The 23,856-nt window shown below is 43.4% G+C and overlaps 1 protein-coding gene across 1 annotated transcript in view; it reads left to right on the forward strand.

Moving 5' to 3' along the window:
- LOC126291809 (UDP-glucosyltransferase 2-like) overlaps positions 1–23,856 on the forward strand; it is an 88,552-nt gene that overhangs the window by 47,279 nt on the left and 17,417 nt on the right. The window contains exon 4 of the mRNA XM_049985505.1: positions 2,283–2,502. Coding sequence (XP_049841462.1) covers positions 2,283–2,502 — 220 coding nt within the window. The remainder of the gene's footprint in view (positions 1–2,282; positions 2,503–23,856) is intronic.

Genomic DNA, 23,856 nt, shown 5'->3' on the forward strand with positions numbered 1-23,856 from the left:
CTGTATGATCTTAACGTGATTTGCCCATCCAGCAAGCCACGTGGTTTAACGCGCTGCTTCCCGAACGGGAAGGCGTGCCGATCACCGGCACGAATCCACCTGGCGGATCAGAGTCGAGGTCTGGTGTGCTGGCCTGCTTGTGGATGGTTTTTAAGGCGGTTTTCCATCTGCCTCGTCGAATGCGGGCTGGTTCCCCTTATTCAGCCTCAGCTACACTGTGTTGGCGATTGCTGCACAAACACTGTCTTCACGCACACGTACACCATAATTGCTCTACCACGGAAACATTTGGGGTTAGACTCGTCTGGTACGAGACGTTCACGGGAGGTCCACTGGGGGCCGAACCGCACAATAACCCTGCGCCTGGGTTCAGTGTGGGGCACCGTTGGCGTGGGTGGTCTGCTGTGGCCTGTTGTGGGGTTGTGGACCACTGAGGGCTACAGCTGGATGTCTAGGTCCGCAGTTGAAACCCAACATGCTCTACAGAGAGTAGACATGTTGCCTTGGCCCGCTGCATCACGTGGTCTGTCTCCAATCGAGCACATCATCGGACGACAACCCCGCAAATGCAAGAAGCATGCACCTCCATGCCACCAACTGACATCTGGCACCTCTACAGCTCAGTGTATGTAGGTTTACATGCTTCCATGCTTGCGTTCGACATTCTGGCAGTTCTACATCTACATCTACATGCTTACTCTGCAATTCACACTGACGTGCCTGGCAGAGGGTTCATCGAACCGTTTTCATACTACCTCTCTACCATTCCACTCTCGAATGGCGCGTGGTAAAAAGGAACACCTAAATCTTTCCGTTCGAGCTCTGATTTCTCTTATTTTATTTTTATGATCATTTCTCCCTACGTAGGTGGGTGTCAACAAAATATTTTCGCATTCGGAAAAGAAAGTTGGTGGACATAAGTTTTCTGGGTTTGGTACCGCGTCATAAGGTAAAAACTACTGCTGCTGGAGAAAAACCAACGTTTTGGCCACGGTTGTAGCGGCCTTCTTCTGAGTCAAATGGTGACCCAGAAGAAGGCGGCTGCAACCATGGCCGAAAAGTTGGTTTTTCTCCATTACATTATGACGTGGTACTAAACCGGGAAAACTTTTATGTCAACTGACTCTGGCCGCAGAAGCCTAGGCAATTATAGAAAGTTGGTGGTTGAAATTTCGTAAACAGATCTCGCCGCAAAGAAAACCGCCTTTGTTTCAGTGACTGCTACCCCAACCCGCCTATCATATCAGTGACACTCTCACCCCTATTGCCCGTTAACACGAAACGAGCTGCCCTTCTTTGCACTTTTTGGATGTCCTCTGTCAACCATACCTGGTAAGGATCCCACACCGCGCAGCAATATTTCAGAAGAGGACGGACAAGTATAATGTAGACTGTCTCTTTAGTGGGCTTGTCACATCTTCTAAGTGTACTGCCGAGAAAGCGCAGTCTTTGTTTCGTACGTGGTCTTTCCAGTTTAAGCTGCTCGTAATTGTAATTCCTAGGTATTTAGTCGAATTGGCAGCCCTTATATTTGTGCGATTTATCGTATACCCACAATTTATCGGATTTCCTTTGGTACCCATGTGGATGACCTCGACTTTTCCTTGTTTAGTGCCAACTGCCATTTTTCGTACCACATAGAAATACTCTCTAGGTCATTTTGTAATTGGAACTGATCGTCTGATGATTTTACTAGACGGTAAATTACAGCGTCATCTGCAAACAATCTAAGAGGGCTGCTCAGATTATCACCTAGATCGTTTATGTAAATCAGGAACAGCAGAGGGCCTATGACACTACCACGAGGAACGCCAGATATCACTTCTGTTCTGCTCGATTATTTACTCTCTATCACTACGAACTGTGACCTCTCTGAGAGAGAATCACGAATCCAGTCACACAACTGAGACGATACTCCATATGCACGCAATTTGATTAACAGTCGCTTGTGAGGAACGGTATCAAAAGCCTTCTGGAAGTCTAGGAATATGGAATCGAGCTGAGATCCCTTATCGGCAGTACTCATTACGCTGAATATTACTGTACCAGCATTTCACTTTCTCAATGGCTTATCTCGCGCTTACATTAACATGCTAGTCTCTTAACTATGTTACCTAGACGAATGTATTTCAGGAATTTCATTAAATTATCTATTTTTTTGGTGTTGCGACTTTTTTTGTCAGCGTATTTGAAATCTTTTTCCGGCATCCTTTCCAGCCAACTCAGTCGTTCCACTGGAATGTCCCGATGTAAGCCAATGTTAAACTGTTTCTCATTTTCAGCGCACCCCAATGTGAAGGTGTTCATAAGCCATGGGGGGATGCTGAGTACCATGGAGGCGGTGTACCATGGCGTCCCCGTAGTTGGTGTCCCATTCATGGCGGACCAGTACCCAAACTTGCGCAGAAACGTGGCCAGGGGTACAGCTGTCGAACTGGACACACCGAAGTTGACCAAGGAGTCTGTCTTGGAGGCGCTCAACAAAGTTCTCAACGACCCCAGGTATCGGTCTCAAAACATATACCACCTCATACGAAGATCATGCCATGGTGTCACTTCTGCCTGCAATTTCTTTAAAAATCGCATATAAATCTATAACTCTATCCTATGGTATAGCGCAATGCTCAAGTATTAGGCTTGTGCATAAGTTCACTGCATGTTGATATTCCAGTTTCTATGGGTTTATTTATAGACTGTCATTTCACTGTTGCTATTTGAGTTTGCGTTTTGTCCTTTTGTCATTTGGAGATAGTGAGTTGAATTGTGGACGCTAGAAGACCGAGCGCCAAGTGGAAAATTCGGAACATTTCCGACATATTCTTTTGTTTGAGTTCAATAGAGAGATGACAGCAGCGGAGGCAATCAGGAACATTTGCGCCGTATATGAGGATGATGCCAGTACGAGGTGCATTCAAGGCCTCCGATTTTTTTTCTAATTAAATACTCACCCGAAATCAATGACACTGGCGTTACTACTCGACGTAATCGCCCTGCAGACGTACACATTTTTTTGCAACGCTGACGCCATGATTCCATGGCAGCGGCGAAGGATTCTTTAGGAGTATCTTTCGACAACTGGAAGAAAATCGCTGAGACAATAGCAGCACAGCTGGTGAATGTGCGGCCACGGAGAGTGTCTTTCATTGTTGGAAATGCCAAAAGTCACTAGGAGCCAGGTCAGGTGAGTAGGGAGCATGAGGAATCACTTCAAAGTTGTTGTTGTTGTTGTTGTTGTCTTCAGTCCTGAGACTGGTTTGATGCAGCTCTCCATGCTACTCTATCCTGTGCAAGCTGCTTCATCTCCCAGTACCTACTGCAACCTACATCCTTCTGAATCTGCTTAGTGTACTCATCTCTCGGTCTCCCTCTACGATTTTTACCCTCCACGCTGCCCTCCAACGCTAAATTTGTGATCCCTTGATGCCTCAAAACATGTCCTACCAACCGATCCCTTCTTCTAGTCAAGTTGTGCCACAAACTTCTCTTCTCCCCAATCCTATTCAATACCTCCTCATTAGTTACGTGATCTATCCACCTTATCTTCAGTATTCTTCTGTAGCACCACATTTCGAAAGCTTCTATTCTCTTCTTGTCCAAACTAGTTATCGTCCATGTTTCACTTCCATACATGGCTACACTCCAAACAAATACTTTCAGAAACGACTTCCTGATACATAAATCTATATTCGATGTTAACAAATTTCTCTTCTTCAGAAACGCTTTCCTTGCCATTGCCAGTCTACATTTTATATCCTCTCTACTTCGACCATCATCAGTTATTTTACTTCCTAAATAGCAAAACTCCTTTACTACTTTAAGTGTCTCATTTCCTAATCTAATTCCCTCAGCATCACCCGATTTAATTTGACTACATTCCATTATCCTCGTTTTGCTTTTGTTGATGTTCATCTTATATCCTCCTTTCAAGACACTGTCCATTCCGTTCAACTGCTCTTCCAAGTCCTTTGCCGTCTCTGACAGAATTACAATGTCATCGGCGAACCTCAAAGTTTTTACTTCGTCTCCATGAATTTTAATACCTACTCCAAATTTTTCTTTTGTTTCCTTTACTGCTTGCTCAATATACAGATTGAATAACATCGGGGAGAGGCTACAACCCTGTCTCACTCCTTTCCCAACCACTGCTTCCCTTTCATGCCCCTCGACCTTTATGTCTGCCGTCTGGTTTCTGTACAAATTGTAAATAGCCTTTCGCTCCCTGTATTTTACCCCTGCCACCTTTAGAATTTGAAAAAGAGTATTCCAGTCAACATTGTCAAAAGCTTTCTCTAAATCTACGAATGCTAGAAACGTAGGTTTGCCTTTTCTTAATCTTTCTTCTAAGATAAGTCGTAAGGTCAGTATTGCCTCACGTGTTCCAACATTTCGACGGAATCCAAACTGATCCTCCCCGAGGTCCGCATCTACCAGTTTTTCCATTCGTCTGTAAAGAATTCGGGTTAGTATTTTGCAGCTGTGACTTATTAAACTGATAGTTCGGTAATTTTCACATCTGTCAGCACCTGCTTTCTTTGGGATTGGAATTATAATATTCTTCTTGAAGTCTGAGGGTATTTCGCCTATCTCATACATCTTGCTCACCAGCTGGTAGAGTTGTGTCATGACTGGCTCTCCCAAGGCTGTCAGTAGTTCTAATGGAATGTTGTCTACTCCGGGGGCCTTGTTTCGACTCAGGTCTTTCAGTGCTCTGTCAAACTCTTCACGCAGTATCGTATCTCCCATTTCGTCTTCATCTACATCCTCTTCCATTTCCATAATATTGTCCTCAAGTACATCACCCTTGTATAAACCTTCTATATACTGCTTCCACCTTTCTGCCTTCCCTTCTTTGCTTAGGACTGGGTTGCCATCTGAGCTCTTGATATTCATACACATGGTTCTCTTCTCTCCAAAGGTCTCTTTAATTTTCCTGTAGGCAGTATCTATCTTACCCCTAGTGAGATAAGCTGCTACATCCTTACATTTGTCCTCTAGCCATCCCTGTTTAGCCATTTTGCACTTCCTGTCGATCTCATTTTTGAGACGTCTGTATTCCTTTTTGCCTGCTTCATTTACTGCATTTTTATATTCTCTCCTTTCATCAACTAAATTCAATATTTCTTCTGTTACCCAAGGATTTCTAGCAGCCCTCGTCTTTTTACCTACTTTATCCTCTGCTGCCTTCACTACTTCATCCCTCAGAGCTACCCATTCTTCTTCTACTGTATTTCTTTCCCCTATTCCTGTCAATTGTCCCCTTATGGTCTCCCTGAAACTCTGTACAACCTCTGGTTCTTTCAGTTTATCCAGGTCCCACCTCCTTAATTTCCCACATTTTTGCAGTTTCTTCAGTTTTAATCTACAGGTCATAACCAATAGATTGTGGTCAGAGTCCACATCTGCCCCTGGAAATGTCTTACAACTTAAAACCTGGTTCCTAAATCTCTGTCTTACCATTATATAATCTATTTGATACCTTTTAGTATCTCCATGGTTCTTCCACGTATACAACCTTCTTTCATGATTCTTAAACCAAGTGTTGGCTATGATTATGTTGTGCTCTGTGCAAAATTCTACTAGGCGGCTTCCTCTTTCATTTCTTAGCCGCAATCCATATTCACCTACTATGTTTCCTTCTCTCCCTTTTCCTACACTCGAATTCCAGTCACCCATTACTATTAAATTTTCGTCTCCCTTCACTATCTGAACAATTTCTTTTATTTCATCGTACATTTCTTCAATTTCTTCTTCATCTGCAGAGCTAGTTGGCATATAAACTTGTACTACTGTAGTAGCTGTGGGCTTCGTATCTATCTTGGCCACAATAATGCGTTCACTATGCTGTTTGTAGCAGCTTACCCGCATTCCTATTGTCCTATTCATTATTAAACCTACTCCTGCATTACCCCTATTTGATTTTGTGTTTATAACCCTGTAGTCACCTGACCATAAGTCTTGTTCCTCCTGCCACCGAACTTCACTAATTCCCACTATATCTAACTTTAACCTATCTATTTCCCTTTTAATAAATTTTCTAACCTACCTGTCCGATTAAGGGATCTGACATTCCACGCTCCGATCCGTAGAACGCCAGTTTTCTTCCTCCTGATAACGACATCCTCCTGAGTAGTCCCCGCCCGGAGATCCGAATGGGGGACTATTTTACCTCCGGAATATTTTACCCAAGAGGATGCCATCATCATTTAATCATACAGTAAAGCTGCATATCCTCGGGAAAAATTACGGCTATAGTTTCCCCTTGCTTTCAGCCGTTCGCAGTACCAGCACAGCAAGGCCGTTTTGGTTAATGTTGCAAGGCCAGATCAGTCAATCATCCAGACTGTTGCCCCTGCAACTACTGACAAGGCTGCTGCCCCTCTTCAGGAACCACACGTTTGTCTGGCCTCTCAACAGATACCCCTCCGTTGTGGTTGCACCTACGGTACGGCCATCTGTATCACTGAGGCACGCAAGCCTCCCCACCAACGGCAAGGTCCATGGTTCATGGGGGGGTCAAAGTTGTTATCACGAAGAAACTGTTGTGTAACGTTAGCTCGATATGCGGGTGCGTTGTCTTGGTGAAACAGCACAAGCGCAGCCCTTCCCGGACGTTTTTGTTGCAGTGCAGGAAGGAATTCGTTCTTCAAAACATTAACGTAGGATGCATCTGTTACCGTAGTGCCCTTTGGGATGCAATGGGTAAGGATTATGCCCGCGCTGTCCCAGAACATGGACACCATTATTTTTTCAGCACTGGCGGTTACCCGAAGTTTTTTTCGTGGCGGTGAATCTGTGTGCTTCCATTGAGCTGACTGGCGCTTTGTTTCTGGATTGAAAAATGACATCCACGTCTCATCCATTGTCAGAAAGTCCCATTCATGCTGTCGTTGCGCGTCAACATTGCTTGGCAACATGCCACACGGGCAGCCGTGTGGTCGTCCGTCAGCATTCGTGGCACCCACCTGGCTGACACTTTTCACATTTTCAGGTCGTCACGCAGGATTGTGTGCACAGAACCCACAGAAATGCCCACTCTGGAGGCGATCTGTTCAACAGTCATTCGGCGATCCCCCAAAACAATTCTCTCCACTTTCTCGATCATGTCGTCAGACCGGCTTGTGCGAGGCTGAGGTTGTTTCGGTTTGTTGTCACACGATGTTCTGCCTTCGTTAAATTGTCGCACCCACGAACGTACTTTCGACACATCCATTACTCCATCAACACATGTCTCCTTCAACTGTCGACGAATTTCAATTGGTTTCATACCACGCAAATTCAGGAAACGAATGATTGCACGCTGTTCAAGTAAGGAAAACGTCGCCATTTTAAGTATTTAAAACAGTTCTCATTCTCGCCGCTGGCGGTAAAATTCCATCTGCCGTATGGTGCTGCCATCTCTGGGACGTATTGACAATGAACGCGGCCTCATTTTAAAACAATGCGCATGTTTCTATCTCTTTCCAGTCCGGAGAAAAAAAATCGGAGGCCTTAGACCTTGAATGCACCTCGTAGAGAGAGCATGGAGATAAAATAGTTTTCTCTTTGTAAAGAGGACTGTTTTGACGTTAATGACTTCCTAAGTTCAAAAAGGCCTTCGGGGTTTGGTAGCATCAACTCTAAATGGCTCAAATGGCTCTGAACACTATGGGACTTAACTTGATTCAAATGCCTCTGAGCACTATGTGACTTAACTTCTGAGGTCATCAGTCGCCTAGAACTTAGAACTACTTAAACCTAACTAACCTAAGGATACCACACACATCCATGCCCGAGGCAGAATTCGAACCTGCGACCGTAGCAGTCGCGCGGGTCGAGCTGTAGCGCCTAGAACCGCTCGGGTCAGCCGGGCCGGCGCATCAACTCCGTCCCTAAGTTGTTTGACGAGTGGCAGAGAAGGACTCTAAGGAGAATTTAAGCAAAAACTTCCTCGTTTTATAAGGACACTTGCTAATTCAATCTGAAGTGCTTCCTTAATAATTGCATCCCAACAGTTGTAAGAATGCAGTGGGGCGGGGTTGGCCTCTCACAATCTTTTAAACAATCAGTCCATCTGCCTGGATAGGTTTCTGGTTTCCTGCTCCATGACTCTGTCCTGGTCAGATGAGTCCCGATTTCAGTTGGTAAGAGCTGATGGTAAGGTTCGGGTGTAGCCCATATCCCAGAAATCCGAGAGACCCATGTCGTCAAGAAGACTCCGTGCAAGCTGGTGATCGCCCCATAATGGTTTGGGCTCTGTTTACATGGAATGGAAAGGGTCGTCTGGTCCAACTGAACCAACTAAGACCATTTGCAACCATTCACGGGCTTCATGTTCCGAAACAACGATGGAATTCTTATGGATGAGAAAGCGCCATGTCACTAGGCAACATGTGATCGTGACTGGTTTGAAGGACATTCGGGAAAATTCGAGAGAAGGATTTGGCCATCCATATCACCCGACATGAATCCCATCTAATATTTATGGGACTCAACCGAAAGATTAGTTCGCGTACGACATCCTGCGCCAGCAAAATTTTCACAGTTACGGACGGCTGTAGAAGTATGGCTCAATATTTCTGCAGCAGACTTCCAACAGTTTTGTTGAGCACGTGCGACGTCAGTTGCTGCATTACGCCGGGCTAAAGGAGGGTCGTCACTTTATTAGTATGTACCACATGACTTTTGTCGTCTCAATGTATTTATACCATAAGAGCGAAATTTGCAGTTATTTACTTTGAAGTTCTTAGAAAAAGTTGCCAACTGTCTATTTTCGTAGCATCCTCTCACTCGAATGTGCAACTGGCACAAATGGTTCAAATGGCTCTGAGCACTATGGGACTTAACATCTGTGGTCATCATCCCCCTAGAACTTAGAACTACTTAAACCTAACTAACCTAAGGACATCACACACATCCATCCCCGAGGCAGGATTCGAACCTGCGACCGTAGCAGTCGCGCGGTTCCGGACTGCGCGCCTAGAACCGCGAGACCACCGCGGAACTGGCACAAATATTAGAACTTTGGACTTTTATAATAATAATAATAATAGTAATAATAATTGTAGACACTTAACAAATTTCTCCAGAATTTTCAGGACATTTACGAATACCACTTCTTGAACGGTTACGATCTGACACGTTGCAGAAAGACTGTTTTAAAAATATTGTGAAGTGATCTCTGCTCTAAGACGTACATTAACAGCAGAACATGCCAAAAACTTATTATTTCAATTTCTTTAAAACAGAAGTTTTGGAACTGATAATTTTTCCATCTATATTACCTTTAATTTGAGTGGTTTTTTCTGTCTATTTCTTCATATCTTTTCTATATACGTGTAATGTAGTGTATAATTAAACTCTGTTTTCAGTAATGAATTCATAAAACCCACTCCTCACAGTTCTGAAAAGCACGTCAACCATAATTAACCTGGATAACAAAACTAGTTACTGGCATCGTTAATTCGGAATATCGATATTTAAACGTTGCTTTAACTTGTACCAAGCTGTAACGATGACTAACCATTATTAAAACATTGAATACCTGACACCGTTAAAACAGAATATTCCTAGTGCTTCAGATCGTTTGTATCTGCCATACCCAGTGAAACCGGATCTATTGATAGACTTAACTGGCACCACTGTAATGTCAGAGATGCCCTCCGCCATCAGCGCCTTCTCCAGTCCCATGTTAACACGCTTTAAAAGCAACATTAAAATAAGGTCGATCATCACGCTGAAACAGCTGCCAGAAATGCACTTTAATGCCACCAGTTTGAATAGCTATCTTTACCAGTTCGCCATCTACATCATACTCCCCGTCCCTATCAAGAGTATTTCCAGCTCCACCCACAATCACCACCTGATCATCTTTCGTAAAATTCCTGCATAGCTCTCCTATGTTAACAGTCACTTGAGTCAACCCTGCTCTAGGCTTCACAATGCTGGTGACCTGGTACTCACTACCAACACTTCCTGCAACTGCTGGCCTACACCTCTGCCGTGAGAACTACCTAGCAGCAGAGCCTTACTCATTCTGTTACAATTTGCAGCTGACCTAGGCTCCCTAACTGCTGAGAACTGCTACACGTTTCCTACACCTACTGCTGCAAGAGGCTCCTCGGCACTCAACTCTGACATTTGGTCAAATCTATTGGTTATAAGCAAAGTACTACTGTCTGAATATCTCCTCCTCCTAGCTGTCTTCTTAACAACTGCCTTTTCCCATTCTCCAGCGCCCTTCGCCCTTCTCAACCTATCTGCTTCCTCCTTTGCGTCTTGTAACTGCACCTGAAGGCCACAGATCTTACGTTTCTGCTCCTCTGTCATCTAATTTCTGCTACAAATTGCATTTCCAGGAGAGGATCTCACAGCTGTACTTTGCAGGAGGATCTGCAGCGAATTGACACATGGTGCAGGGAATGGCAATTAAATCTCAATCTAGACAAGTGTAATGTGCTGCGAATACATAGAAAGATAGATCCCTTACCAATTAGCTACAAAATAGCAGGTCAGCAACTGGAAGCAGCTAATTCCATAAATTATCTGGTCGCACACATTAGGAGTGATTTAAAATGGAATGATCATGTAAAGTTGATGGTCGGTAAAGCAGATGCCAGACTGAGATTCATTGGAAGAGTCCTAAGGAAATACAATCCGAAAACAAAGGAAGTAGGTTACAGTATGCTTGTTCACCCACTACTTGAATACTGCTCAGCAGTGTGGGATCCGTATCAGATAGGGTTGATAGAAGAGATAGAGAAGATCCAACGGAGAGCAGCACGCTTCGTTACAGGATCATTCACTAACCGCGAAAGCGTTAGGGAGATAATAGATAAACTCCTGTGGAAGACTCTGCAGGAGAGTCGCTCAGTAGCTCGGTAGGGGCTTTTGTTAAAGCTTCGAGAACATACCTTCACCGAAGAGTCAAGCAGTATATTCCTCGCTCCTACGTATATCTCGCGAAGAGACCATGAGGATAAAATCAGAGAGATTAGAGCCCACACAAAAGCAGACCGACAATCCTTCTTTCCACGAACAATACGAGACTGGAATAGAAGGGAGAACCGATAGAGGTACTCAGGGTACCCTCCGCGACACACCGTCAGGTGGCTTACGGAGTATGGATGCAGATGTAGATGTAGAACTATATGAAGAACTAACAATAGTGATCTTGAATTGCGCTCTCTACTGAGAAAGCAAATACTTTTGTTAGTACTACTAAACCACAACTATAACCAATACCGCAAAAGCTTCTCACAATTTCTTATCTAAAACCGAAAATTCAACCGATCACTGCAACAGTATACGAAATTAAGCACAGTGAACGAAAGATTTACTGAAATATTTCACTGCAAAGAATAATAAACGTGAGCTGAAAACTGCCGTATTAAATTTAATAAATCTTCCTCCCATTTATTTAGGCTACTTTGTTGCTCACATAATACACATTTGAGTCACTGTACGCCGCCTCCCCCCCCCCCCCCCCCCCCCTCCTGGATGTTGCTGGATCTTGAAAATGGAGGTTGTTAAACCTTGTATCTTACAGAGTAGCAATGGCTGCGAGGTCATTTAATTCAGTTAACCCATACTCAATCATAACGTGTGGTCATCTTCGTGTTATGATTAGACGCCTCTCCGTGGCGAACATCTTATAGTACGACGCCTGCTGCGTTGTCGTGACACCGGGACAGTTCCAAAGTTTCTGAAGGTGAGAAGACTGTTTCATTCAAAGCTACAGGAGCGGTTTCATCAAACATGTCGAGGCCTGGCGGTAACTAGCAGTCATGTGTTAAATCTCCATTTATTGATTAGTAATGCAATGCAGCTTTGTGATTGGAATAAGGTGGATAGTTTAGTATAATACAAAAAAATTATTATTATTATTATTAGGTTAAATATATTTGAATTTTTTTTCAATTTAAATCTGTGTTTCATACTAGAATGTCGTGTTCCCAGTTTGGCACAGCTTTGCCACAGGAGACACGAAAGCGGTCGAAGACGTCCGTCTTCTGGTCGGCTCCTGATTGTTGTCAGAAGTAGGCTGGTTTTTGATTACGCAAAGACTTCTATTATTTGGAAAAGAACAACCCGGATTTCTTTACATAATCAGTATGAATTTTATAATTACCTAAGGGACCTTTAACAATGAACGGTAAATAGAAATTGCATTTGCAAATGAAATCATTAATAAATGGGGCAGCTATGAGTTGTATAGAAGACAAGGGACGGCCTTCCGTACACGACCAGGATACCACAGTATTCTCTGCTGTAGTAAAGGCTGTTTGACATTTATAAAAATAATATGGCGTGGAGGTTAAAAAAGGGAAAAGAACAGAATACGAAATCTGGTAAACACTAAATATATTCAAACAATTCTCACTAGCAAATTAGGGCTTATTTATAAACAATATAACTTACATAAGTACTTTTCTAACTGTATGGTGCTCTCATATTTCAGCCTGCCCTGTGCTGTCTCCTTGGTTCACGTTTTTGTCACAAATTACAGTCATTACTTTTCTCCTTCGTTAAAGACAATTCTTGCACCGTTCAACACCATCATAACAATAACTCGCCAGTTTACAGTATCGAACATAAATTACTCGAATTTTATTAATTAATAATGTTGTCTGCACGCTGGCAAGACCGCTCACTTTTATAGCTTAAAGTCGACCTACTTTATGTTTTCAAATTACAAGCAGAAGTACATTAAAATCTGAAGATTTACAAAAGTTTGTTTCTGTCATCTTTTATGTAGATCGAAGGGGAACGTCAGTTCAGCTTCTGTTACAATGTTTATTTAACTGCGCAGTCGATGTATTAGCGTCCGCGCTAGATGCGCATCTTTACAGTTACGTAAATTATATAAAACAGATGTCTTTCAAAGAATAGGTCTCATCTCATAAGTTGATCATTTAATATAAAGATAGGTGAACGCCTTTCCAAGGGTACTCACAGCTTTCATACTACGGAAATCCCAATAATATTACAATAGGTTAACATTTAGATCTATAGAACTTGGTGCAGAAGTGTCCTCTAAGAGGCAGAAGAAGAAGTTTGATACTTTACAGAAGGGCAGGCCGTTTAACCCATACCTTTTCTTCGTCTCTCAATAAACCCTCATTGCATTCTGTGATAGCTGATGAAACTGGTGTGTTAGTATTAGGTTCTGATGAAAAACAATAAATCATTGGTTTAATTTGGATAGTGTAACAAATGTTGATACAAGAACGTTTCTTTCGTCACGGAGTAAGTATCGAAAGAATGATTCGATTATTAAAGTGCTCCGTGTTCTAAACAAAAGTATCGAATACTTGCTCCCATTTACTTGTGCCGGTAACTCGCAGAGTGCGCCACAGTAAGATGTGTGGCAATGGGTACATCTGGTATTACTATCGCCCCCATCTCTCTCCCCTATCCCCTTCGTGACTGTCACGTCTCTAGAACGAACTGCGTTAAGTCTCCGCTCGAACTCACATTTCTCTACATTTTCTCATCGTTATCACTTCCGTAGATGTATATGGGAGGATCTAACTGACTGTCCGAGTCTTTTTGAAATGTACGCTCCATTTGTAGCTTCTGCAACTGTAGACTGTTCAACATCTCCACAACGCCATGGCTCGTACCATACGACCCCGTCATGAAACGCGCCGATTTTAGTTGTATCTTCTTTGTCGCTACTGCTAAGACAAGCCCGCATCTCGTGGTCGTGCGGTAGCGTTCTCGCTTCCCGCGCCCGGGTTCCCGGGTTCGATTTTCTCTGCCTCGTGATGGCTGGGCGTTGTGTGTTGTCCTTAGGTTAGTTAGGTTTAAGTAGTTTTAAGTTCTAGGGGACTGATGGCCATAGATATTAAGTCCCATAGTGCTCAGAGCCATTTGAACCTTTTTTTTTTTTTTTTCTTTGTTAAGACAACCTGGTAAGGCTCAAACGTTGATGAATAATGCTAGACAGCCGGCTAAACAAGAGTTTTCAAAGTTATTTGTTTCGTGGATGAATTTCATTTTATTTAAGACTCTGAGGGAATTCCAGCGTGACAGCATTTCCTGTAAATGATTTCAGGTGGCCACTCCACTTTAGATATAACGGATGGTTTCTCCTATGTAATTTACGGTTCGTACTATTTCCAGCGATTTATGTAAATAGTGAAGATTCTCTCCGCCTCTTTGCGCGCAGTGCGTTACATTAACTGACGTACAGCATAAACTGCCCTTTCCTGCACCAATGACCGGACTTTTCTGGTCGTCCTATATTTCTACACTGTATCGGGGGTTACGTCTTGCGATCGGACCTTTCTATACTAGTGCCGTCAAGAGTCTTCATGCTGAAGTCGGTGAATTGCCATTAACCTGCCGGCGCGAAATACCGTCCGACCACCCGTTCCTTTTTTGATGACTCTCTCGACTGTCAATACGGGTCGTATGTATCTGCCCTGCTACCCCCTGGAGCTCGCCTTCGTCGCCTCCTTCTGCACCTTGATTTTTCACTCACAGAAGCCTTTAGAGTGGGCGAGAGCCAGACGCCACCTTGGATCCAGGCTGAGGTTCGTGTTCACCTTGACCTCAGCTCGCTCCCAAAGGAGGTTGTCACCACAACTTCGGTATACCGCTCGCGGTTTGTCGAACTTCGTTCGAAGTTCATTAATACGGTCTTCATTTATACAGATGGCTCTAAGACCAATGACGATGTCGGGTGTTCTTTTATTGTCAGACCACACAGTTTCAAATACCCGCTCCATGGCCATTGTTCGGTCTTCACAGCTGAGCTATTTGCCCTCTATCAGGCTGTTCTTTACATTGTGCTTATGTCATCTGCTATCATTCCCTGAGCGCCATCGAGAGCCTCAGTGATCCGTATCCGGTTCACCCTTTCGTGCACCGGATCCAACGCTCTCTTCAGCAGCTGGTGGACGTCGGTTCTCCGGTTACCTTTTTAGCGGAACGGCCGTCAGCGCGCTGGCGGCGAGGTGAATTGGGCGCGACGGAAGACGACTCGCCGTGGCGTTGTATACGTTCTGACGTAGGGGAATCCACTCCACGACCAATCAAAACAAAGAAGAGGAAACGGACGTTTTCGGAAGAATATCTACATTTTAATTATATATTTATTTATAAAGAAAATTTAAATTAATGTTTCATGGTCCACTCAAAAAGATTATTCATGTTATTACCTGAAAAATTGTTTTATTAAAAAGAATATTTGCCAGTAATATATACGGTGAAATAATAACAGATGCATAATTGTTATAGGTAGAGGACAATTTTACTGTTACCAATCAGGTTAGTCTTAAAAAAAACTGCGATATAATGTTTTAACAGATTGAAATTTACTTTACTTATGACAGTTAACCGTGTGTTCAGCACGGACAGGTTACTCTGTAACGACAACATATGGTATGTTGGCATTTAATACGTTCCAAAATTTCTTTTTGTAAACTAAGATATTTCTATCACTGACTGTATCTCTCTTACTAATTACATTTTTAACTTTGTCTAACTGATCTGAAGATGGGCAGCTAGCCCGAAACCGGTAATTGATTGAAAATAAAGAATAGCAATCGAAGACTGAAACGCCATATTTTATTTAACGAACGATCGCGGAACTCCCAAATAAGACACTCATGTCTAGTTTTGATAAACCTTTATGTGGGTTCCTGGCCATGTCGGTATCCCTGGGAACGAAGCTGCAGATGCCGCGGCCAATGCTGCGGTCCTCCAGCCTCGGACAGCTTCTTGTTGTGTGCCTTCATCTGATTTTAGCAGGCTCATTTGTCGGCGCATTTTATCGGAAGACTTCTCTCCATTGAGAATGACATGCTGCGTTCTGTTATCTAGGAACTCTTCAATCCAATCACACAAATGGTCTGATAGTCCATATGCTCTTACTTTGTTCATTAAACGACTGTGGGGAACTGTATCTAACGAATTGCGGAAGTCATGAAACACGGCATGTACCTGGGAACCCGTGTCTTTGGTCCTCTGAGTCTCGTGGACAAATAGCGTTAGCTGGGTTTCACACGACCGTCTTTTTCGAAACCCATGCTGATTCCTACAGAGTAGATTTCTAGTCTCCAGAAAAGTCTTTATACTCAAACATAACACGTGTTCCAAAATTCTACATCTGATCGACGTTAGAGATATAGGTCTACAGTTCTGCACATCGATATTCTGGACTACTTTGTCTGTTGGGTACAAACGTTGTAGAGTGAAGGTCATTCAGAGAATCAGAACAGACTGGAGAGCTAGCGCCGGAAGAACGTCTCATCTGCTCCAGTGCCCGCGAGATCGCATATAATTCTGTGTCCATAACATTAAAGTGTTGAGGCAATCGCATCTTGAGGAGAGGATCGGAAAATATCAGAGCAACCGACTGTGGCCCCCGGTTGTGCACCAACCCGTAAACAAAACAAACAGTTGTGGCGGTCAGACAAAACGTCAGAAAATGTCGGATTAAAAACTGAAAACGGAGTGTAATCCCCCCTGTACCGCGCCAAATCTAAAATCACTCTGGGTCTCAGCGGTAACCAGGGCGGCAGACGGTTAATACCTTGGATTTGCGGTTCTACTTGCTCCGCATCGAGTGACACCAGCCGGCCGCGGTGGTCTCGCGGTTCTAGGCGCGCAGTCCGGAACCGTGAGACTGCTACGGTCGCAGGTTCGAATCCTGCCTCGGGCATGGCTGTGTGATGTCCTTAGGTTAGTTAGGTTTAAGTAGTTCTAAGTTCTAGGGGACTGATGACCACAGCAGTTGAGTCCCATAGTGCTCAGAGCCATTTGAACCACTTTTGAGTGACACCAGAACGCGTTTCACACGGATTCCTAACAGAAAAGACGTTCCAGAGGCAGACGAGCACAGTAGCGTACGCTGGCGAAATCGGAGCTGCAAAGAACTTGCCTGCCCAACGCACCAAAAGGAGCCGCCGCTGCATGGGGAGTGGTGGTTGTGGGGTACACTCCGTCGGGTCGATTAGAAGATGGGACCTCTCCACTGAGTGATCTCTGAGTGCTGTCTAATGCTTCTACAGGATTTTCTTTCCTCTCGTATGATGTAGAATGTGTTTTGGTTGCAATTTCGATGTTAATTGCTACTTAAGTTTTTAGTACTCTGATATTTGTTTGTCGGATAAAAGTGACCCGGTCTTAGTACAGATGTGCCACAGGCTGAGGATGTGCCTTTATGGTGACTCCTTTTGTCTGTACAACGCTGCAGATATGTCTTCCTTAGAGCTTGTTATAGCAACAGTTGTCTGATTTCGGGATGCTTTCCTTGTGTGATGAACCACAGGTGTGCGGATTTACTGCAAACTTCGTACAATCGTAGTACTTCATGAGGACAACAAAATGTGTAAGCAGCAGCGCGTACTTCTCAAACGTTATTGAGAAAATCACAAGATAATTTCAGTCGTCGAATATATATATACGTGCGTGGCCATTTATACCATGAAGCAGCTGCAGCCAGGTGGTGCCGGCACGGTAGCTCTGCTTGTTCGGTCAGACGGTTAGCTGCCCTCTGCAATAAAAAAAAAAACTGAGTTAATCGATCAATAACGAACTTAAACCGATGTCTCACGACGCCCGCCCCGAGCGGATGAAGCGAACAAAATGAGATTTACAAAAACAAACAAAAAAGCGTGTTCGGCCAGAGCGTTAGCTTCCTTTACAATAAAGAAACTGAGCGAACGGATCAACGAACAAATTGAACGGGTGTCATGGGACGTCAGCTCTGAACAAATTCAGCGAACAATATAGAACTTTTTTTTTTTTAAGTGGTTGGCGTTCAAGCCGCTGGATCGCTGGATCGAGTTCGTCAGTTTTTTTTTTTATTTCAACACAGTCATTTTTTTTACTATTTATATTATAGTTGATATAATGGGTTCAAAAAAATGGTTCAAATGGCTCTAAGCACTATGGGACTTAACATCTGAGGTTATCAATCCCCTAGACTTAGAAACTACTTAAACCTAACTAACCTAAGGACATCACACACATCCATGCCCGAGGCAGGATTCGAACCTGCGACCGTAGCAGCAGCGCGGTTCCAGACTGAAGCGCCTAGAACCGCTCGGCCACACTAGCCGGCTTATAATGGGAAAAATAAGTGTAATCGGATGAACTTTTATTAAATTTACAATGTTATTTGGCAGTCTACTAATTTTTATTATCACAAATAATATAATATTCATAACTATCGACTAGTAAACGACCAAATGCATAAAGTCATACTGTAAATGTATGCAGACCGTTCACCGGGTGACGGTCTTTCGATTTGACGCCACTTGGGCGACCTTCAGTCGGCGAGGATGGTACGATGATGATGAGGACAGCACAATACCCAGTCCCTGGGCGGAGAAAATTCTCCGACCCAGGCGGGAATCGAGCCCCGGGCCCAGAGGATTGAGAATCCGTCACGCTGACCATTCTGCTACCGGGGGCGGACATTATACCACGTGAGAGTTCAAGATAGATGCCAAACAGTTTTAAATCGGAACTCATTGCTGGACTGTCTCGGGATATGTCGATTCATCGCGGCCACTTTGTGTTCGATGCCTCTGGTTAGGTTCGATTTCGTGCCCCTGTATTACCATAACAGGTCGCTTCTCCTAACAGCGTCACATTAATTGACAACCTCTTAAGGTTCTTCTTCGTTGGCCTTCCCTTGCTCGTCCGGAGCTAGTGTTCATTTTCTCTACTAGTGCCTCTTGTCAAATCGTGGATTAAGAACTGTAAGCTGCAACGCTTTAGATGTATGTCTTGCGATCTGAAGTTATGTTCCATCTGAATTTATGTTTAGTCCACTCGTCTGACGAGTACGGAAAGTTGGATTTCTGTGTGATAAATATCGCGATAGTTTCTTATGATTTACTTGCAACTCAGCTCTTGGCAACACACCGAAAATAATTGCTGATCACCGTTTCTGTTACACTCTATTTCAAAAGAGCCACACTAGTTAACGTCTTTGATGTCTTCTCCTCATGAACGAGGTTGAATAAGAGTGCTGAAATGTGTATAAGTGCTGGCTGAAGTAGCTGTGCGGTTCTAGGCGCTGCAGTCTGGAACCGCGATACCGCTACGGTTGCAGGTTCGAATCCTGCCTCGGGCATGGATGTGTGTGATGTCCTTAGGTTAGTTAGATTTAACTAGTTCTAAGTTCTAGGGGACTAATGACCTCAGACGTTGAGTCCGATAGTGCTCAGAGTAATTTGAACCATTTTTGTTGTGTGCATAGTTCCGCATAGTCAGCGCATACACAACTTTCCCAATAGAGAGCGCTCCGCTAAGCACAACAGCGCAGGTGCAGCACTCGTCCATCTCCGCACTACGAGATGGCGCTGTCTTAGAGACGGACCAAATTCTGCTTCTGCCGATGCGCATATTAATATGTAACGCAGCCAATGAGATTGCTGCTAACGCATAACCTTTTCTCCTTGCGGATCACACTCGCGCAGTGATACCTGAACGCGTGAGGTATTATAACGAGTGTACAGACCTCCGATTAGTCAGTCTGCATTAGTCTGCACCAGTCTATAGTCAAGTTTCAGTCTGCGCCTAATAAGATTATCATTTTCCTGCACATAGCCATGAAGAGAAATGTATAGACACTTTGTCAAGCATCAGAGATATGTGAGAATAAGATTAACGTACAAAGACCAAAGGAACTTCAGATTGTGAATTGTAAACAGCGTCCAGAATCCAGTTACATTATGTCTATGATTTGTATTATTTTAATAAATGTATGTGAAAATTAATCAAGTTCTGTTTAAAGTTGGTCACCGTCAATCTGCTACTCTAAGCGTGCAAGTGATATTTCTATTGTCTGACCTAACGGCAGAAGACAAACACGCCACGATAAGACCATGAGACATTTTGCTCACACTCGCCTACTTCGTTAGAGGGACAAGTGAAATAATCTGATGGTGTGTGTACCGAAGGTCTTACAGTACGCACACCACAAAGTGCTGTTTGCTTCTGACACTGATCAGCCAGAACATTATGACCACCTACGTTGTAAGTAGGCTGTTTAGGTTTTTATGTTGGTAACGCCAGGTAGCGCTCTATATGAAAATCACTGACTGTACTGTGTGAAGGCTGTGGTTGGTTAGCATTGTTGGAGTATATGCTATTGTAGTGTTGGGCAGTTGGCTGTTAACAGCGCGTAGCGTTGCGCAGTTGGAGGTGAGCCGCCAGCAGTGGTGGATGTGGGGATAGAGATGGTGCAATTTTGAGAGCGGACGATCTGGACGTGTGTCCATCAAAAAGATTAAATTTGTAATATTGGATATCATGGGCTGATAGATATATATTATGACTTTGGAACACTATTAAGGTAAATACATAGTTTGTTCTCTATCGAAATCTTTCACTTGCTAGCTATGTGTATCAGTAGTTAGTGCCTTCAGTAGTTTGAATCTTTCATTTAGCTGGAAGTAGTAGCGCTCGCTGTATTGCAATAGTTCGAGTAACGAAGGTTTTTGTGAGGTAAGTGATTTGTGAAACGTATAGTCAGGGCCATTCTCTTGTAGGGATTATTGAAAGTCAGAATGCGTTGCAGAAATGTCTGAGTACGTTCCGTTTTGCTCAGCTGTTTGAAAATCAAATAACGTAAGGGGTTTACCAGTACAGTAATTCACTACTTTTTCTAAAGGGACGTTTCAACGTAATGGCCAGTATGTTCAGCTCTGGCACGGCTGAGAGCGGCGACGCATCGCGGCATGGAAGCAATGAGACCTGGATGGGTCGCTGGAGGCGCCACATCTGCACACACGAGTCACCTAATTCCCGTTAATTCCGGGGTGGGGACCATGACCTCTGGCGCCGTATTCAACCACATCCCAAATGTTTTCGATCAGATTGAGATCTGGCGAGTTGTGAGGCCAGCGCATCAATAGAAACTCGCCACTGGGTTCCTCGATCCACTCCCCCACACTTCTCGCCTTGTGCCATCGCGCACTGTCTTGCTGAAAAATGCCACTGCCGTCGGGAATCACGATCGTCATAAGGGATTGTTCGTGGTCTGCAACCAGTGTACGATAGTCCTTGGCCGTCATAGTGCCTTGCACGATCTCCACTCAACGCATGGATGCCCACGTGAATGATCCACGTAGCCGCCGCACAGCTTGTCTCAGCAGTACAGATGTCAAAGAGCTTTTCCCCTGGAAGACGACGGACTCGCACCGTCCCGTCGGCATGATGAAGAAGGTATCGGGATTCATCAGACAGCGCACTGCGTTGCCACTGCGGCAACTTCCAGTGCCCATGGTCATGTCTCATTTCAGATGTAGCTGTCAATGTTGTGTTATTTGCATTGGCACATGCACGGGACTTCAGCTGTGCAGGCCGATCGTTAGGAGTCCTCGGTGCACTTTGTGTTCGAGTACAATTGTACTCTGCCCATCATTAAAGTCATTTGTTGTGCCGCAGTTCGCCGTCAGTCCTTTTTTACCAGTATGTCCAGCCTGCGATGTCTGATACCTGTTGTAAGGGTGGCCACCCAAGCCCACGATGTCTGTACGTGGTTTCGCCACGTGTTGAAGACACTCACCGTAGCACTCCTCGAATACCTGACAAGTCGCGCACTTTCCAAAACGCTCTGTCGAACCTCAGGGCCATCACAATCTCCCCTTGGCCAAACTCGGACTTGTTAATTAGTCCCCATTCTACATACGGTGTAACATTCTGTGTGGTGTCTGTTTGTTCTAAGTCGTGTCTCCCTACCACTTTCGCGCAACTACGCTCTGAGCGTGTGTTTTAGGGAATTTACTAGTTTGAACCTGGGACCTGTTGCTGGTAAGGAGATGCCAGACCGCACTTGACATGTAGAGTTCAGAAGAGTTCAGTGAAACAAGCGATGATATAATCAAATACTTAATGATTTCAGCATCAGCTCCACTGCACTCCCTGTAAAACAATCTTAATACTAACTAAATTTAGTGGAAGGGGTTCAAGGCTTTCCTATTTTTAGTTATCTGGTAAAATAACGTCGAAAAAGCAGTTAACTTTACCACTGGAATTTTTATTCTACTCACAAAACATAGTTTATAAATTGCACTATTGATAAAAGGAAATATTTTAATACAGGATGGTAAAAACCAACTGCGTTCAACAAAAATGCGAACGAATATTCCCTGAATGCGTTTCCAAGCTCTACAATGGATCGAAGGATGACCTATGCCATATCACATCTATAATCTAGGTTTAAATTAACTTCCGTGAAAGAGAATGCTATCAAAATGGTTTACAGTGACCCTCAATTATCTTTAATTACTTATTCTACTTGTCATAAATTACAGTGGCTAATGTGGCTTCTCAATAATTATATAACAGAAAAATCATCGCGTTTCAGATTTTTACTTCCAGTACCAAATGTGAATACCATGAGCTATAATTGACGATCGACACTAGTATGTACAGATGAGACTTCTGCAGTTCTGAGTGAAGTCTTATGCGGTTTTATGCAGCATCGCATGCGTTCATTACCTTGTTGGTGGTTAGGCAGCGTCAGGAAGCGGCGGGCGGCGCAACCCCACACACCTCACTGTCTCGGAAGAAACTCTCTCTAACTTCTCTTTACTACAATTTATCGAAGTTGGTTTAAAAAGAAAGTTATCTGGCTGTGTTTTCAAGTGACCAGTCAGGGTCTCAATGTTAACCTTAAGCTCCGCCTACAAAAATTCTGTCCATCCTCTGAGATATATACTATTCGTGGTGGGGCAATGTTTTTTAATGTTCGATATGTAACAGAGAAGTGTACAGTCTCATGCTAAAACTTACAGCTAGTGAGGCGCTTTTAGTGTTCTCGTAAGATCTATACTGTTCTTCTGGAGGGCTCTATCTTTTATTTTATTTATTTATTTATTTATGCATTTATTTTACCTGGCAAGATTAGGGCCTTCAGGCCCTCTCTTACAACTAACCAGGCATACTCAGATTGAACGAGTTACAGTTACTAAATAACATTAAGAACATTTAACGTATTATGCAGTATTGATGTCAAACGAAAAAAAATTGAGATTATAACAGTAGTACAATGATAGTTATAACAATAAAAATAATTATAACAATCAACGATAATAATGATAATAATAATGATAATAGTAATAATAATAATAATAATAATAGTGACTAAGTATATGAAAGTAAACATACATTTCTTTTGTGAATGTCAGTTAGTTGGGAATTTTCTCGTTATATTCTTGCAGCTTGTGAGTTATTCTCATCGAGCAGAGACATAAGACGATAGAATGGGGTAAAAGAGATATATAAGAGGTAGATAGGTTTGAGGAAGAGAAAAAGAATGGTAAAATTCGAAGCTGTGATGGAGAGAAGAAAGAAAGAGATGTTAGGGGCACAACAATGGTGGCTATACCGTCCCTAATATGTAAGTTTTGAGTTCCCTCTTGAATGTTGAGTAGTTCTGGATAAGACGCAGATCACAGGGGAGTGCGTTCCATAGTCGTATGGCTGAGATGGAGAATGACACGGAGAAAGATTTTGTGTTATGTAAAGGTACAGCCAAGATGATAGACGTATCCGATCTGGTATTGCGATTGTGGAATGATGATAGATGTTTAATGTGAGAAGATAAGTATTGAGGGCACCAGTGGCTAAGAAATCGATGAAGTAAGCACATCGTGTGGAGATCGCGTGCCTTATGTGGGCGTATCCAACCTAGCTGGGAGTATGAAGGACTGATATGATCATACAACCGAATATTGCACACGTATCTGACGCAAGCATTCATCACTAGCTCGAGGCATCTAGAATTTTCACTATTCGTGCCGTGTTGAACTACATCGCAGTAGTAAAGATTAGGCAAGACTAGTGTTTGGACTAATTTTTGTTTAACATGGGTTGGAAATATTTTTCTAAATTTTTGAATTGCATGTA

This window comes from Schistocerca gregaria, chromosome 9 (assembly GCF_023897955.1).
Source record: "Schistocerca gregaria isolate iqSchGreg1 chromosome 9, iqSchGreg1.2, whole genome shotgun sequence".
NCBI classification, from domain to species: Eukaryota; Metazoa; Arthropoda; class Insecta; order Orthoptera; family Acrididae; genus Schistocerca; species Schistocerca gregaria.